The following is an 18,569-nucleotide window of genomic DNA, read 5'->3' on the forward strand; positions in this document are numbered from 1 at the left end:
TCGAGCATTCCTCTGACCACCAAGGTACATTCTTTCTTTTACTTGTACCACTTACTAGCGGGATAGATTGTGATACTGCAAAATAAATGCCATTCACTACTTTACCATACCTATCATCAACACTACCCTCTACTGACAGATTTTCAAATTGTTCTTCACATAACATTTGAAACTTTTCCCAATCTGCCTTTTTATATATCCATCTTAAACCATAATTACAATTTTGTATTTGAATCTTATTTTGAATTTCACAGATCACTGCAAAATGATCACTTCCAATATTATCTTTAGCTGCTGACCATATGCATTTACCAGCTAATGATGCTGAAACTATTGTGATATCTAAACATGACATTGCACCTCTTATTATGTCTATTCTTGTTGGGTTGCCATCATTTAGACACACTAAAGAGTTTTCTTCCATGAATTCTTCTATTACGTCACCATTTTTATCTGTGTTCCTGCTACCCCAAATACTATTGTGTGCATTAAAATCACCACACATAATCATTTTGTTTGATGATTCTCCCATGGCACTTTTCAGAATGCCTACTGATAATTCTGAACAAGGATTATAAAAATGTACTAATCTGATTACCCCTGTATACCCATTACTTCTATACATATGCTCTCTGCATTACTTTCACTATTTACATACCTGTATATCACATTTTCTTTTATGAATGTCGCACATCCTCCACCTCTACCATTATTCCTGTCTTTCCTTATTACTTCATACCTATTCATCTTAAAATCCAATGACTTGCATAACCATGTTTCTTGTACACAAATTATATCAGGAGATTTATTCATATCTGCAACATATTTTTTAAACTCCTGCCCATTAGCGATCAAGCTTCTGGCATTCCAATGAAGCAATAGGAAAGACATGATAATGTTATGTATCACTACATTGAGATGCATCATAACTTGTTATGCTTCCTTCTGTTTTTCCTTCTTTAGATTTTAATATCTTGTGAATTTGCTCTGCTGATATACCAATGCAATTCAAGAATTTGTTTGCACATTCTACAACAATTTTTATTTTGTCTGATCTTCTTTCCACCTGTGCGGTGCCATTCACCACTGCACAGACAAACGCCACAAAATCAGTTTTGCTCATGTTAATACTGTCTGCGGAGTCATTTTTTAACAAGTTCATCTGTTTCATTGACTCATTCGCCTGAGAAGTTTGCACCTGTTCTTTTTGAATTCTTGTTTCTGCTACTTGTTTCACTCTACGAGCCGCTTCTGCATATGTTAAATTCTGGATGGACTTTACCTTTTGGATCTCACGAGCCTGCTGTTGCACTGGACATCCTGCATATGCAGCGCTGTGCTCTCCCCCACAATTGCAGCATTTCATCTTAGTTCCTTCCTGACACTTCCCGTACTCATGCTCTTCTCTACATTTTGCACACCGCATTTTCCCTTTGCAAACAGCAGCGGTATGCCCTATGCGTTGACAATTGTAACAACGTAAAGGAGGGGGAACATATTCCCGTACCACATAACTGATGAAACCTAGCTTCACCTTTACTGGTAAATTGCTGTCTTCAAAGTGTATCAACATAGAGAGACTATAACATTTTTTATTATCTTTCCATATCCGAAGCAACTTTGCCTCCAATCAAGTTTCCTTTTACTTCCTCCATAGTTACATTCAAGGGCACTGAAATCACCCCACTCTTCCTCATACCTACTTCAGCACAGCTTATTTTACCACCAACCAGTGATTTTAGTTTTAGTATCTTTGCTCTCTGATTTTCATCCTTACACTTGATCAAAACTCTTCCATTGTTCAAACATGTTGCCCCTTTCACTGATCCTACTTCTTTTTCTATCACTTTTGATAATTTAACAGGATGCATATACTGTTATGCTTGTTTGACAAATGTGATCATGACATTTATGTCCTTATCCTCCTTATCCTCACCCTTTGCCCGGTCTCCCTAATTTTACTTGAACACATTTGTTCACATTCAAACTCATCACCCATGTTATTTCCTTTTTTTTCTTTTATTATATCGTACTTCATGGAATTCCATTTCTTGATTATCATCATCTGAAGAATCATCCATTATGTCCACCTACTTGAGTCCAAGAAAATAACTATTCTTATTTGACCTTTTAGAATATGTTGATTTTTCTACCGCCAATGTTGTTTTTGTAGTTCGCTCCCCGCATGCTCTTCGGAACAACTCCCTGATTTAAATCTAGCGGTTCTGTTGTGTTTGTGTCGCAAGTTCAGTGACGCAGGTAGTGACGATTCTCTCCGGCCAATCAACCGTACCGTGCCGTACCATGCAGTGGAAAAGCACCATTAGAGACATCTAATGGCGCTTTTCCACTGCATGGTACGGCACGGTACGGAAAGCGCCATAATAGACGTCTATTTGACATCTGATAGGAGACGTCCTATAGATGTATTGCAGATGAGCAAACACTCTAAAAAATGTCTTGCAGATGTAAATGCAGATGTCAAATATATGTCTCCGTGATGTATGTGTGTTATCAGGGGTCTAACAGGTGCTCAAACTTCGTCGGCCATGTTTTTTTAGATACGCAAATGTCCTTGTGGACGCTTGTGGCACTCTGGACCAAGACCGTGCACACTGATTTTCATGTTGATAGGACAAATGGTTGCGCAGTTATAGCAATTTTTATGTTTTTTCCTCTCGTAGCGCCACCAAGTGGCCAAGCTCCACTGTTTTTTTTTTCCTGTGACCTCTCAGATTGAGCTCTTACACAAGTGTTCTGAGTTTGGCGAAGATATCTCATTCCGTTCAAGTGTTAAAGGTGCTATTATGCTCTTTTACAAAGTCTTGATTTTGTTTTGGGGGTGTACTAGAACATGCTCTCATGCTTGGTGGTTCGAAAAACGCATTATTTTTCACATAATTTATTAAAAAAGTGAAAAAGCATAATAGGACCCCTTTAAGACACTTGAGCCTGCGACTGACAGTTTAGGAGTTATGAGCGATTTCGTACTTTTGATCGCTGTAGCGCCCCCGTCAGGCCGATTGGGGCGAGCCTTGGTGATGTTAGGCGGTGTGAGTGAGTACTACCATCCCTTCAAGTTTCAAGTCTCTACGTCTACGGTTTGGTCTGCAGTTTTGGGTGGAGATCGCTGATCCGTGACCATTCTATCAATTACAATAGGGTTTCAGCGCTACGCGCTTGAACCCAGTGTTGCCAACTAATTTTCAGGGGAACTTGCTAAAGGAAGGTTGATTTGTTGCTAAATGGCGTTGTGATGTCATTGCGCGATGACGTCATTATGTAATCATGACGCAAAATTGTCACTACATCGAATCTCAGCAAAAAAATATTTTATATATGTTAATTTATATTTGTTTATAAAATAATATACATGCATAATATAATATTAAAATATAAATAAATAAATAAACATTTAATTGAGTACTTACCCTACACATTTTTGTACGATTACAATTTAAGTTTTTTATTATTATTATTATTATTATTATTATTATTAGCTTGTAAACTAGTAAAACTATACATTCTGAACAATTACAGTTTTAAGCAGTGTATTGGTAGTTACTTAGTATGCTACAATCTAAAAGTCTGTAAAAAAAAAAATAGGGCACAATCTACTATGTTAATGTAGAGGAATTTTCCAAATTGATTATTTACAGGTGTTTTCTCTGCTATTTAAATTATGCATTGTATTTAGTGTTTTCAGGTTACACTTACAACGGATAATGCATAATGTCCTGGAAAATTACTAACTTTTCCATTTTTCTAGATATTTTTTTTTTTACAGTGTACCAACAATCACAGGTACAAGCTACTAACAAGGTGTCATAAATGAACAATTATTCAATTATTCAGTTGTTGTTGTTATTATTATTATTATTATTATTAAATTGAACAACTGCAAATAGCAGCTAACTTAATTCATGTGATATGTGTACTGCTAGTCATCTTTGGTTACTCTTTTTGTGTAATTTAGATGAAAAACTCTGTCCCTTTTATTGTTTAAGTCACTTATCAAAAGTTGCTAAAAGTTGCCAAATAAATTTTAAAAATAGCTAAATTTGTTGCTAGGTGCTTTTGGAAGAAAAAGTTGCTAGGGTAGTATGAAAAGTTGCTAAATCTAGCAACAAAATCGCTAAATTGGCAACACTGCTTGAACCCCTAATAACACTCACAGAGAGACAGGCGCTCCCACCCGTCCTAGAAATTAAAGAGCTAGGGTGAATGCGCATGCGCGGTTAGGAGGAAACGGCTGAGGTTCATTTCATGCTATGTGTGGTCGACTTCGTACCGATCCAGAGTGAGAGAGCGAGGGACAGAGAGTAAGGAAAAGGGAGTTTAGGATTCACGCTTTGGGTCAGCCAACTGAACGTGTTGCTTAAACTGCAAGAGGAGAACACGAAACGTCTGTAATGACAGCAGAGTCAAGTGAATTGAGTGAATAAACACAAGCGGCATTGCGCGGCTGATAGCAAGAGAGGCAGACAGATCCGAGAAGAGAAGAGAGGAAAAGGGATATCCAGTCGGACTAACTAGTTGGGTTGCCCCGAGAGCGTGGACAAGGCTGTAAACCAGGTAAATAGCTCCTTAAACCATTCAAACAGCGGGTGTCATCCCGCGTAGCAACAACCTCCTCCCTCGAGATTGCCCTTTATCTATTTCACGCTTTTTGTCATCTTAACAAAGCAAACAGTAAGACTAAGATGCAGCATCTGTTGTAAATTGCGATGCATGTATCCGCAGGACATTTGCACTTATTCGTTTCCGCGAGTAATTTAGAATGACGACAAAATCTTTGGGCGCTTGGTGCAAAAACTAAAAACAATTTAAATGCGCGTCAAAGTTGCTACGCGGCAAGAAGACAAGATAAAAAAACTTGATCATAACTCAAGACGGCACGAGTCCACGCTGCGCCTCGCATCGTGGATTAGCTCAGCCTTTCAACATAGGAAACCTCGTTTTAACCGCACAGGGGTTTGTTCTGCATTATAGTTAGATTGTGGGTCTGGTTCATGCGCTGTCATGTGCAGTTCAACGGTAACATACTTGCACCTGCTTGCCTGCGATTAGCGCGCTGCTCGGCAGGCCTTCGGTTTCTGATCAGTGCGCAGTGGCGGATCCAGCAGGCCTCACAGATAGCAGCCAGCTCACTGCGGCTGGAGGACACGCGTGTCCATATGAAAGCGGCTCAGACTCTCATTGTTCAAACATACATGGTTCTTATTTCCTGTAAAATGTGTCATTATTGAACTGTGCGATAGCGGCGAGTTGTGTGGATTATCTCAGCTACATGTGCAACTCACTATAGACCCTAAGATGCGCAGTGATTATTCATATGATGTTATCGATTTCAAAAGTGGAATTCGGATGTTTTGGCATTTTCAGTGTGGATTGAAATTTCTTCAAGTATCGATATGTGCGTGATCATATCTCACGTGGGCCCTTCCCACGTGAATACTTGCAGACCACAATTGCGCACAGTACATTGAATAATGTAAAGCTACTCAAATGTTGTGTTCTCTAGCCGTTTAATTACGATTATGTAATTGTTGACAATTATTATTTAGTGGTAATTACACATTTACAACAGCTAAGCATGTCAGAAGTTCAGTTCACAGATGCCATGCTCTTGTTGCCTTATATAGCTTCTGCAAAACCAGGGAGGCATGAGACTACAATTAATGAATGGCAGCGCTGGGTTTTAATGATTAAAATTGCACGTGATTTTAATTTCTTGAAGGATGAGAAAGGAAATGTGTTTCAGGTAATGAAAAAGTTGTTACATTTTGATGAATGGTTTATACTGGTCTGTTTGTTTATTTAATGAATGGCAATATTGTTAACCACTGTACTTGTGGCTCATCAATCCTTAGATTAAAACATGGCGGATGCTGACCTGGACTTCACAACAGGCGATGCTGGTGCCTCTGCTACCTACCCCATGCAATGCTCTGCCCTGCGCAAAAATGGTTTTGTGGTGCTAAAAGGTCGACCATGCAAGATTGTGGAAATGTCCACATCTAAGACCGGCAAACATGGACATGCCAAGGTGAGTGATGGTCTGTGACAAAGTAGAAAAATATAGCAGTTGACAACTTAGCTAGACTAGTGCGCATCATTTTCATTTACCTCAAATTCAGTAACACTGATTTTAATAGATGCATAAATCTGTTAGATGAGTACATCAGAGCAAAACACATTTTATTTAGCAGTCATAGTATTGATGTTAACTGTCGAAGTACATGGATTATGTATGGATGAATGTTTGTTTTGCAAAATAAAGGAGTTACAGAATTCTCTCTATACAAGGTTTTATAAATTAGGTGCATGGGCATGTGAAAGGGGGGCCATTCATTCACACAGTGTGAGGGATGATGCGGATGAAATGAAGTGAGCTGATTTTGAATGGCAGCAAAGTAAACCCCATGCTTCCCTTTATTTTGTTTAAAGGTTCACATGGTGGGCATTGACATCTTCTCTGGCAAAAAGTATGAGGATATCTGTCCCTCAACCCACAATATGGATGTCCCTAATATCAAAAGAATGGACTACCAGGTATGTTATTGGGAATATTAGACACAGATGTACTGTAAGTAAATCATACAGTGTTTCACAAATTTCTTTTTTTTTTTCACTCTTTAGCTTATTGGCATACAGGATGGCTACCTGTCTCTGCTCCAGGACAGTGGTGAGGTCAGAGAAGACCTAAAAATGCCAGAAGGAGACCTGGGCAAAGAGATAGAAAGCAAGTTTGATGCCGGTGAGGAAATCCTGGTAAGTGCCATTAAATCAGCCACCTTTCAAATGTCACTGAGCAAACGTTAATAGTGTAACCTCTTCATGTTTCTTTGCAGATCACTGTCCTGTCTGCTATGAATGAGGAGGCTGCAGTAGCTATCAAAGCCATGGCTAAATAAAACACAGCAGGTATATGGAGCTCTTACAGCTGGACTACCAGGTATGTTATTGGGAATATTAGACACAGATGTACTGTAAGTAAATCATACAGTGTTTCACAAATTTCTTTTTTTTTTCACTCTTTAGCTTATTGGCATACAGGATGGCTACCTGTCTCTGCTCCAGGACAGTGGTGAGGTCAGAGAAGACCTAAAAATGCCAGAAGGAGACCTGGGCAAAGAGATAGAAAGCAAGTTTGATGCCGGTGAGGAAATCCTGGTAAGTGCCATTAAATCAGCCACCTTTCAAATGTCACTGAGCAAACGTTAATAGTGTAACCTCTTCATGTTTCTTTGCAGATCACTGTCCTGTCTGCTATGAATGAGGAGGCTGCAGTAGCTATCAAAGCCATGGCTAAATAAAACACAGCAGGTATATGGAGCTCTTACAGCTGTGTGCAAATACTCACCTGCTAACTAGGCCCAGAGCGACTGTGCCTCACCAGTGTGCTTGCAGCAAAGCACTTATTCAAATGTTTACTTTTACTTTACACAATGAAACAAACCTTGTAATAATATTATTATTATATTATTATGATTGTCATCTTTGTCTAGATGCAATCAATAATCAGTCCAGGATGTTTAATAATGTATATAAAAGGGTTTTAAACAAGGTTTTATAATGGAAGCCCACTTTACATAGAATACTTTGCTGTTTGCACACAGGTACTTTTGTGTAACACAGATGTAGGACTGCTGCAGTGTTTGATGTATCTGGTATGTAAAAGCAGTGACTAAGATGTAAATAGAATTTTCGGATTTCATTTTGTATTTTACTCTACCAGCTAAACACGCTGTATTGTAAAATAACTTTTTAAGAAGCACTATAAATAATTATGATATGGGTTAAAATTACCCATATCTGATGTTCCTCTGAGTTCATGGGAGAGTCATTAAGTGATTGCGTAGTAGCTTATTGTGCACTTTGACTTTGGGCTTCAAAATGAATGGCAGATATCCAAGCAATTATTTCAGACTCTGTTTAGTAATGGAGAACCCAATTATTTCTGTAGACCGCCTGTCTACATTTATATAGAACCTTTGTTTTGGACAGTCATATATTTTTGATTGAAGATTTTTTTCAAGCTTCCTCCTACTATTTGTGTGTTGTGGATATGGACTTAACTTTAGCTTCATCTTTTTTTATTTCTACTTCCTTGCTTATGTTACTTTCATCACCCCTTCTTCACTCACTCCTGCCTGTACTTCTTTCTTCCTTTCAGGGGTTGACAAGATGCATTGGACCTGGATATGAGAGAATTAGACCTCAGCAATGCTATTCTCCCTCCTTTTTTCTTTCTCATTCTTTATTTCTCTCTCTCGCTTTCTTTCTTTTTTTTTAATAGCCCATGTGTGAGTTAAAAACTAGAAAATGTAATCAAAATGTTCCAAACAAAATAACATTTTTCAGAAACAAAAGGTACGTAAGAAATAAATAACAGAAATGGACGTTATGAGTGGACAGAAGTACCATAGTGATGGACGGCTGTAATAGCCCATGTGTGAGTTAAAAACTAGAAAATGTAATCAAAATGTTCCAAACGAAATAACATTTTTCAGAAACAAAAGGTACGTAAGAAATAAATAACAGAAATGGACGTTATGAGTGGACAGAAGTACCATAGTGATGGACGGCTGGGGTGGGAAAAGGTTTCATTTGTATTTATTTATTTATTTTTGGGTCAGGGAGGGGATGGGACATCATAACTGTCTTTACTAGCATGAGTGTGTCTGTTTTAATTTTAAGATAACTACCCCTCATATGTTCTTTGCTAACTTAAATCACAATGGTAAATAGCTATAAGAGGTCTGTTATGTGGTTAATTTTATTTATGAGCAATTATAGTGCAAAGGGAGGGTAAAAAAACTCAAGTGCAGAATCTCCTGTAAAGGACAGATACAAAGGCAATGACATGAGTAATAGGATGCAGTTTTGTGTCTTCACTACAGGACCAAGTGCTCTGCTTAACTTCCCTTTTATCTTCCAGTAGCTTAAAGCAAAAGACCCTTGGCAGGGGGTGACAATATCACACAACTTGGTGTATATAGATGGATGATGCAGTAAGACTTTGGATCACTTTTTGCTCCTCCCCCTCTCTCCCCACACTCCCTCTCCCCTGATAAGACTGATAACACAGGGAAAGCCAGCATCACCATTTTATCAAAATTTCCCAAGTTTTGGCTGTTTGAGTATGTTCTGAAGTGGAAGGAGGTTTCATTAGCCTTATCTTTAGTTGAAATAAACAGACACATACTTCTGCCTATAATGTACTCAGTCTCGACCTGTAGTGCTTTGCTTAATGCTTGCTGTTCATGTTTGAAGGACAAACAATCAAGTACCCCAATTCCTGTCTTTTAAGTTTGAGGGTTTGATGAAATTTTGAAAAAATGGTACTTCTCCCCTTTAAAATCAGTTGTATCCTATGCAGGCCTGATTTGACAGTCATGCACATTACCCTTGACTTGACTACAGTAAGTTAAGTTTTTGTTTGTTCCAATACTGTGATTAAGACAAAAATAAATACAAATTTGGTTTCTAACAAGACAACCCAATATTAAAAAGAGCACATATAAATCATGTCTTTATTTCTGTTTGTGATGCATTCTGGTGTTGTAATATATTGACCATATTGGCTGCTGTTGGCAAACTCCAAGAAAAAGGCATTAAAAGACAAACTAACTGTTGTTTGGTAAAGTATTTATGTAATGTGGGAGGATCTTATTTGCATTATTAACACTTTAAACTTTAAGTTAAAATACACAGACAGTGATTTGTTGTTCAACCTTTGGCTCTTGAGTTTGTGTTTTATACGTCAACCCTCTGACAAAGTAGCACCTGTTTTTTTTTTATTAACCATCAGAAAACCATGACATCTTTTCTTAGATTCATCAAGTGTAAGACAATTCCTTATTATTTATTATCAACAATGTTTATAAACCATCAATATTTGCTGCATGGGTCATTTATTACAATGTTAAAAAAACAAATTCAAAAGAAGTGGCTTTCAGCTCTCTTAAGGTGAGCCTCAGAAAAGAGTTTTCTGTAGCCTGGTACCTTGTCAAGATTATACATTTAGAAGTTAATGAGGTTTTCCATGGTGAAAGAATCTCTGTCCAGTGTGAGGGAGGAAAGCATGCCGTGATGCTGGTTGAGATGAATTCTGGAATGGAGCCTAAAACATAATAAATAAATGAAGTTAATCTATCTGTCATGAATAAAATAAAAGAAAGCTTTATCCCCACCAAATCTACCATATTTTAATTAACCAATAACACCTTTAATACTGAAAAAAGAAGAGGAGGTGTAGATTAAAGGTTCAAATGAAAATGATAAAATTGTTTAAAAAAGTATTTTTTAAATTAAAAACAGAGAAATGTTTAAAGTAGCAACTAACAATGTACAGGCACTCAGATCTTTGACTAGATATTGTATCACTTTCAGTTATCACTATGCTGTTTTTACACAGCATCTGTTTTTACAAATGTGTCTTATTTTGTATTTTCATTCTTTTATATATTTAGTGCACTGTTGCACTCACTCAGCATGCAAAAGAAGAACTGATAAATCACAACAATCAGATAGTTAATTAGGGTTGTGACGGTGAGGAAATTTTCCCACCGGTTAATCGACGTGCGACAACAACCGATAATACCGGTATCACCGTGGGGTGGGGGGTTTCCCACTTTTTCTGGCTTTCCTTTGCTTTTAAATAGCTTGTAAACGCGGCGTGCGCATTAGGGGTGCTTCGATCAGGATTTTTGAGGCCGATCACCGATACCAATCTTTTTAAAGCCTTCTTTTAATCATGTAGCATTATTTATAGTGACGATCCAATCAAGATTTTTAGAAATTTGTTCAGGGCCTGAATTTCATTTTTGAAAATGAATTCCCCTCTTAGGTGACTCTTGTGAGAGGGGATTTTTTAATTTGAGGGGTGGAGGGGGGCATTTTTTAGACATTTTTCAAAAATATATATTTATCTCATTAAATGTTTGATCATGCACTGCATTTTTGTTTTGACAATCATGCAATTCTTGCACAATAGTTTACACACAGCACAAGTCTGATTTTGTGAGCTGTATGTGAGGCGGCCTGTGACGAGAGGGGCGGGGCCGAGAGCTGTGGGAACGGAGCGAGGCCAGTGGAGTAAATGCTAATTCGCGAAACCTGCGCCACTCACCGGTCTCAAGTCCCACGGAGGAGCTCCGGAAGGATAAAAGGAGGAGTGACGACAGTGTTGGACGAGAGAGGACCAGGCCTGGACTTTATTTTGTGTTTTGGTTCTGTTTGTGCACGACAGTCGTCCGCGAGGGGCTGTCGCGCTATTTTGTGTTAATTTTATTATTAAAGTTTTGTTTAAATGTTCACCGGTTCCCGCCTCCTCCTTCCCGATCTACAAACTGTGTCACATGGCCTTTTACACCAGGTTCACACATACTCAGTTTGCAGTGCGTATGCAGTCCATGTGTGGTACGAAAGTGGTGCAGAAGCACCCAATCCAAATCCAAACATTGTTACTTAAAATGCTTTTTCAGCATTGTGATTTTTTTTTTACACAGTACAGTAATACAATCTTTTAATAGACGTGTTTAAACGCAATAAATATAAGAAACACATTATTCAATGCTTTTTACTTTTGTATTTACTACTAGAATTTTATATATAGCTCAAACAAGTGGCAAAACATTTAAACTACTTTGTAGATTTAACCATTCTAAATTAAAACTTACCATAGACAGCAACAGTCAGCACTACTGCCTTTTCTTTAGCATTTAAATCTTTATTACAATTAATCCTGTGGTTCATAAAGAACTTTGTTTTCCTACCTCCACGAGTGCCATATATTATTGCCTTGTTTATCTAAAAGTGCTCTTTTCCTTTAAACCTAGCCAAAAAGCCATAGCCTATGTGTTGACTGTGACACATCAGACTTTAATTATATGCATTTATGGTGTAATAACTACATTTTCGTGTCAATCCATGTTCATATTTACCGCAAACAATGTTACCGCTGTTACTTTAATTCAGCGCTTGCAGTGCAGCAAAACTCGGTGCGGAAACGATCTCTGCACTGCTGCAGACGCACTGCCGGACCGCAACCATGAGTAGTGTGAACGCTTTAATCTGTTAAGATAAGAGCGGAAAAAATACGCACCACATATGCACTGAAAACGGAGTAATGTGAACCTGGCGTTATGTGTGTGCGCTTTCAGTGTGCATGAGCGCACGGTCTCCAGGAGAGCGACCGAGCGCAGAATGGTTTAAACACTGGCAAGAATTAAAAAGAAATGTAATTTATAAACTTTAGTGACGATGCGACACCGCCTCGATTGTGCAAGTGACAATTCCTGTGTCAACTGTGCAGCTGGCTTATAGTGCAGACGCGATTTGATTTGAAGCCATTTGCGCATTTTGAGAGAGAAAGAGAGAGAGCGCACGCGGTGATTCAGTCACGCTGTTTGTGGAATCATGTCTCACAGAAAGTTTTCAAATTACTTTATAAGTTATTTAATGAAGAAATATGAATTGTACCTCACCTAAAAGCATTATAATTGGTTTACCCGCGCCGGACAGAGACCGACGGTGCCGCTGCATGTCGTGCCAAACCTCTGATGGCAGGCGCTTCATCAGCTTGAGATCGGCTTTTATAGAGACCGCCGATCAAACATCCCAAAGCGATTATCGGCCGATAGTGATCGGTAGCCGATCAATCGGAGCACCCCTAGCGCGCATTGTACTTTCACTTTTAAATTAGCGGCAATTCGGCGTAAAGTTTTCGTTTTCAATTGTTCGTTTTTAGTTCGTTTGAGTTTGTCTTCTTTTCCTCGCTTAAATAGCTTAAAAGCGCTGTGTGCATTTTACTTTCACTTTCGAATTAGCGGAATTTCGGCATCAACAACAAAATACAACGTCAAACTTACTTAGCCTATATATAAATCATAGAACTTTTATTAACAAAACGAATAAAAATACACAATGCTATAGGCTATGCCTAATATAAAATAACAAATAACACAAAGTTTAAATAGGTATACAAAACTGAAAAAGCAGACACCGTGGAACCAATTAAATAAAACTTACAAAATCACCTTAGATAAACGGCAAAAGTCAACAGGATTTTCAAAACCCAAATTATTGCCAAACAGGCGCTTTTGCATTTAGTTTCTAAACTAAATCATCCGCTATCATCATCTTATCAGTCAGCTCGACTCACTCTCCTCACGTGATAAATGAAACCTGATCTGTGATGAGACTGTCGTTTGGCATGCTGCATTGTGCAGCCGCGTTCAGTTTTTAATTTTACTGTCTGCTAACTGAACTAAATGATTTTTATTACTATAAAAAAAAAATCAAAACGACGGTGGCGGGCGGTGGGCAAGTGACGTAACTGGTGTTGCGGCTTCACACGGGTATGACCGCTAACACCGTCTATCGCAGCAAGCCTAACAGTTATTTAAAATGAAAATTCTTAAACACCCAGGATCAAGATAAAGAGTCCAAGTTGAAGACCTTTTTTACCCAGGTGAAAAAGTGTACTTGAATGCACTAAAAAATACTTAGAAATACAAACAAATACATTTGTTGTACATTCTTATTTTTTGTGCTAAATTAAAATTGTAAAAATTATACACTATAAACGCACCAATTAAAAGTATATTTCTACTTCAGTAGTACTTCAGTGCAATTGCAATAATATACTAAATACCACTGATATTTAAATGGATTTTTAGTGCATTAAAATAAAGTATGCTGCCACAAAAATATAGAGGACTTTTATTAGTATATTTTTTTTAAAGTGTGCTTTGAATGATTTAAAAAAATATTTCAATGTTAGTACACTTTTATATAGCTATCGTAAGTTTAAATTAAATAGATTTTATTTAAAGGGGTCATATGATGCGATTTCAAGTTTTCCTTTCTCTTTGGAGTGTTACAAGCTGGTTGTGCATAGATAAGATCCCTGAAGTTGCAAAGACTAAAGTCTCAAAACCAAAGAGATATTCTTTATCGAAGTTAAGACTCTGCCACACCCCCCTAAAACGGCTCGTTCTAACACACCCCCACATATCTACCTCACTATGTGAAAATATTTGCATAATGTGGCCCAAATGTTACAATAATGTACAGTATTTGAAAAATAATGTTTTTTGAACATTAAAGCATGTCAACATATTCTGTTACACCAAATACAAAAAAATAATGATCTTTAAAAAAGCATCATATGACCCCTTTAAAATATATTAGTGATGTAATAGTTATAAGTACATTTTCCCAACTCTGCTACTAAAGTACACTTATAATATATAAATACATTAAATAGCACTAACACTTAGGTTTACATTTAGTTAGATAAAGTACCAGAAGTGTTTTATAATTGCATTGCTGAAAAGTCCTACAATCGCTTTACATAAAATTTTTGTGGATTTTTATATATACTATGACTAAGCTTTATTTGGATTTTCATGAAAAACAGTAGAAATGTATTACTAAAGTAAAACCCTATAGGTTACTCCGCTTAGGCTACTATAAATGAACTAATAGCACATGATTGGATTATTCATTCATATATGTTTAGATGTGTACTAAAATCCACAATTTAACAGTAAGCAGGGCTCCAGACAAAAAAATCGAGTAATGAGCCATCGGCTCCTTTAAGAAAAAACTTAGGTGCCAAATTATTTTTAGGTGCCACAGAATAAACATTTTATTATTTTTTTTTTTTTTACATTTTGACATTTCAATCATACTGTCATGTGTTTATGTCTAATCTTTTCTTGACTTTATCAGCATTTGAATCCATCTTGTAGATGACCTGGGAACTAAACGTCTTTTCCAACTTGAAATGTACAGTCACAAAGAATTGTTTATTACACAGAATCTGTACCAATATCATGGACCATAAGCATCACTTGGCCATTGAGTGTTTTTAAGTAATTGGAATTTAATAAATTTAAGTTAGTCCAACTTAAAATAAAAAGTGAACACATTTTCAAACTGTTATTTGTCAGTGTAACTCAGAATTGTCAAGTTCACTTAATGTATTTCTTTAATTATGCCTTAGTTTATTTACTTAATTTTAAGGCAACGGGTTTCCTCAATTTTTTAAAGAAAAGTCAACTGATCACTTTTTACAGTGTTAGTTTGGGCTCCTCCTCAATGCATCCTATAGAAATGTTGTCATATCTCTCACACATCCAGTCTGTTTTTCTTTATTAGTATCATGCAATTTTATAGGACATGTTGAATTTTATTTTTAGCTTGCATTCTTGCATTTTTTTTCATGTAGACAACAGGTGAAGTAAAAATATTAGTATGCAATAGTGAATAAATATAGAAAAATGCTCCTCTTTATAGTTATTTTTCTAGATGACTGCTTATGGATGCCCAATGGTTATTCTGAGGTAAATGTATTGTTACGTGGCATTGTTTACAAGCTTTTCACATTTTCTGCAGTTTGACACAGAATGAGCGATTACATGAGACATTTCAATAAGTTGTACTGTAGGCTCTCTTATAAAATAGCCTAACTTTTGATGTTAATTCACGTTCATTTCGTACTATAGTAGAGAAAGATATAGGTTCACTTGCACCTTGAACTGAGGCGCTAAAGCGATTGCGCCTGCCACATTAAAGAGCGCCAAAACCGTATTTATTGTATGAATTTCGTTATGAATTTGGCAGAATGTTAAAGCTGATACTTTGTTTATTAAAAAGTAACAAAGCTTATTGCGATTACTTGATGGCAAGTGCGCTGCAATCAGGCTAATATGAAGTTCACGCATTAACAGAACACAGCATATAGACTAAGATCTTGATAACAAGAAGCCATATTAGTAATGATTATAAACGAGAATTGTTAACGATATTGCCAATATCCACACAGCTGACAGCTTTACCTGTTGAAGTTTTTTTTGAAGTTGTGCACGAAATAGACACTGCTTTTCTGCACTTTCACTTTGCACGTCTCCGTCATTTTGATCTCTGTCGTGCTGCACAACTGAGCTGCGTTTAGCAGGCATTTCGGCAGAGATGAGGACTGTTTGAAACTTTTTTTCCACTAAAACTTTGATGCGCATCACAGCATATAGACTAAGATCTTGATAACAAGAAGCCATATTAGTAATGATTATAAACGAGAATTGTTAACGATATTGCCAATATCCACACAGCTGACAGCTTTACCTGTTGAAGTTTTTTTTGAAGTTGTGCACGAAATAGACACTGCTTTTCTGCACTTTCACTTTGCACGTCTCCGTCATTTTGATCTCTGTCGTGCTGCACAACTGAGCTGCGTTTAGCAGGCATTTCGGCAGAGATGAGGACTGTTTGAAACTTTTTTTCCACTAAAACTTTGATGCGCATCGTCTCAGTTTAATACGTGAACATAACAAAAGATATGATCGCAAAACAATCAGGAAAAAAAATGTAAGTCATAACATGTAAATATACACTCTAAAAATGCTGGGTTAAATATGGACAAACTCAGCGATTGGGTTGTTTTCAACCAACAGTTGGGTTAAATGTTTAACCCAACCTTCTGGGCAGTAACCCAACCGCTGGGTCAAAAACAACCCAATCGCTGGGTTTGTCCATATTTTACCCAGTGCTGGTTGTATTTAACCCAGCATTTTTTGGTGGCGACCTCAGCAAAAACTTCACTAACAAATTAATATTTTTGGGTGCAAATGCGACCGTTTTAGTCGCAATCTGGAGCCCTGGTAAGTATACTTTTAGCATAAAGTACTTGAAGTGCTAATGCGGAAAAAAGTGCTAATAATGACAGTAATAGTGTACTTGATTGTACTTTTTAAAGACACCATAAACATGTAGTTAATATATCATATAAAGGGAATGTTAACATAATTACAATACATTTGAAATGAATTATTTAATCTATAAAAATATGTGGGCAATACACGGTGTTGGGAGTAATGCGTTACACAAGTAATGCATTACAGTAACTGATTACTCTTCGCTGTAACGCAGTAGTGTAAGGCATTACTAATCAATTTTCAGTAATATTTTACTCGGTACATGTTCAGTAACGCATGCGTTACAACACACTTTTAACCCAAAACAGCAAGACCGCGAGACATTAACGACTCAAAAATGCCGCGAGTAAGTTCTATTTCCTGTTCATGGTCAGTCAATAGCCGCGTGTGGTGTCTTAGTTTGTAAATAAAGACTAAACGACAGCTTCTGATATATTTGTTTAGCGATTTATTTCATTCTTCTCCCTCTCGCTGGTGGAACTTTGTATTGTGTGACGTAGTCCAGTGAAGGCGTGTTTAGGGCGGGTTTTCACAGGAGTACCGCGAGGCTACACAGGAGTACGAGTACTACTCACCGGAAGTGAGGGGCGGAGTTATTGACAACGAGAGAGCATGGTGAGTAGTCTGTTTTTGCTATCATACGTTTAATAATTATCGTATACATTACGTTAAGCATTTATCTGCTAAGTACTTAATGTGTGCTTGGCTTTATTATATTATATTGAAACTTGAATTTGTTGTCATACTTTATAGTATATAACTTTTTTTCTGTGGATGTTTCGATTAATTTTCGGATGCATGCTGTAAATGGGCCTTGTGGTGAAGTTTTGAAAGACGTTTATTATTCATAAAAATAAATAGTTTGCTTTAATTCCCTCTGTTATATGCATTGTTTGTGTGTTAATATTACCTTGTAGTTTAGTTATTTTAATCCCATTTGTCATCATTGAGATAATTGTGTGTGGCTTCATCTCTTGTAGAGACATATAAGGATTCAGAGAGTTGACACATTACCTGAGCTGCAGCAGTGCAACAAGTGTTACAGCAATTACCAGCAATTTTCTGCTTGACCAGCATGTTTAAGCCAGCCAAACTGGTCAAATTAATAAGTCATCTTCAAATCCACTTCAACATGCAGTTGTCTGTGGAGGTATGAATATCTTGAGTTGTTTGTTTAATGTACTCACAATTTATTATTGCATAATAGTTTACCTGTGTACTTATTTATTTTAGGCTATACTATACATTTTTGCAACCAGTTATTGGTGTGATTATTTAGTTGTTAAATAAGGAACAAGGAAGGTTTTTTTGTGCCATTTACAGGGAGAATATTCTTATTTTTTGTTGTTTTCCAGTACATCTTGTCTTGGGAGCACCCTTTGATTTTACATCTGTAAGTAGTTATCAGTTAAAGTAATTGACCTTTATGATGTTGTAGCAGTTGATATTTAAAGATTTCTCTATGTTTGTGTCTTCCAGTGTGACATTCCAATCATACGGAGATGGTGGACTCCAGATGGTTTTCTCTGAAAGGTACTGGACATTTCCTCCAGCACACCATTACATTTGCACCCCCTTCTGACCAATTTGAAATTAACCAAGATACATGTATATTACAGTGCAGAAACCCTACAAGAGGCCCTTCCAATTGGATAACAGGCTACGCTTGTGAGGTATGTCTCAAATCCATCTATCTATCTATCTATCTATCTATCTATATACACACATTCATAAGAAATATTAAAGTTAAATTTTCCTTTAATATTCTGTAATGAAGGAGATCCCAGTAATCTCACAGAAGTTGTGAAATGGCTCCATCAAACAGACATCTGCTCAGGG

General features: G+C 37.0%; 2 protein-coding genes and 1 long non-coding RNA gene across 6 annotated transcripts in view; 2 read left to right on the forward strand and 1 right to left on the reverse strand.

The window, feature by feature from the left end:
- Positions 1-4,184: 4,184 nt before the first annotated feature.
- On the forward strand, positions 4,185-8,316 carry LOC107757844 (eukaryotic translation initiation factor 5A-1). 2 transcript variants are annotated; one of them, XM_016575438.1, is made up of 7 exons: positions 4,185-4,575; positions 5,646-5,764; positions 5,874-6,049; positions 6,451-6,555; positions 6,643-6,774; positions 6,855-6,931; positions 7,334-8,316. In XM_016575438.1, exons 3-6 carry the CDS (start codon positions 5,882-5,884, stop codon positions 6,915-6,917), a joined length of 468 nt encoding a protein of 155 aa, XP_016430924.1. In that variant the 5' UTR covers positions 4,185-4,575; positions 5,646-5,764; positions 5,874-5,881; the 3' UTR covers positions 6,918-6,931; positions 7,334-8,316. The 2 variants fall into 2 exon arrangements, with proteins under 2 accessions (XP_016430924.1, XP_016430926.1); XM_016575440.1 differs by having other exon boundaries at positions 6,855-6,927; positions 8,180-8,316.
- Positions 8,317-8,445: 129 nt separating this feature from the next.
- The window catches only part of LOC107757845 (G protein pathway suppressor 2-like), a 27,215-nt gene continuing 17,091 nt past the window's right edge, over positions 8,446-18,569 (reverse strand). The window contains exon 11 of one of the 2 annotated variants that reach the window (XM_016575441.1): positions 8,446-10,129. In XM_016575441.1, the coding sequence (XP_016430927.1) occupies positions 10,037-10,129 (93 nt within the window). In that variant the 3' untranslated portion in view covers positions 8,446-10,036. The remainder of the gene's footprint in view (positions 10,130-18,569) is intronic. The other variant, XM_016575442.1, reaches the window with a different exon arrangement.
- On the forward strand, positions 17,304-18,569 carry LOC107757846 (uncharacterized). Of its 2 annotated transcripts, XR_001641971.1 has the most exons (6): positions 17,304-17,345; positions 17,711-17,880; positions 18,086-18,123; positions 18,210-18,263; positions 18,350-18,403; positions 18,508-18,569. It is a non-coding gene; the product is annotated as an uncharacterized LOC107757846 (long non-coding RNA). The 2 variants fall into 2 exon arrangements; XR_001641970.1 differs by lacking the exon at positions 17,304-17,345 and having other exon boundaries at positions 17,501-17,880.

The sequence above is a fragment of the Sinocyclocheilus rhinocerous genome, unplaced genomic scaffold (genome assembly GCF_001515625.1).
Source record: "Sinocyclocheilus rhinocerous isolate Xijiao unplaced genomic scaffold, SAMN03320098_v1.1 scaffold804, whole genome shotgun sequence".
In the NCBI taxonomy this organism is placed as follows: Eukaryota; Metazoa; Chordata; class Actinopteri; order Cypriniformes; family Cyprinidae; genus Sinocyclocheilus; species Sinocyclocheilus rhinocerous.

Bases quoted from the DNA above. Each gene is read 5' to 3' on its own strand.
- LOC107757844 (XM_016575438.1), top strand. From the start codon at position 5,882: ATGGCGGATGCTGACCTGGACTTCACAACAGGCGATGCTGGTGCCTCT. The intron at 6,050-6,450 runs GTGAGTGATGGT...TTTTGTTTAAAG, and splicing joins GCAAACATGGACATGCCAAG to GTTCACATGGTGGGCATTGA. The intron at 6,775-6,854 runs GTAAGTGCCATT...GTTTCTTTGCAG, and splicing joins ATGCCGGTGAGGAAATCCTG to ATCACTGTCCTGTCTGCTAT.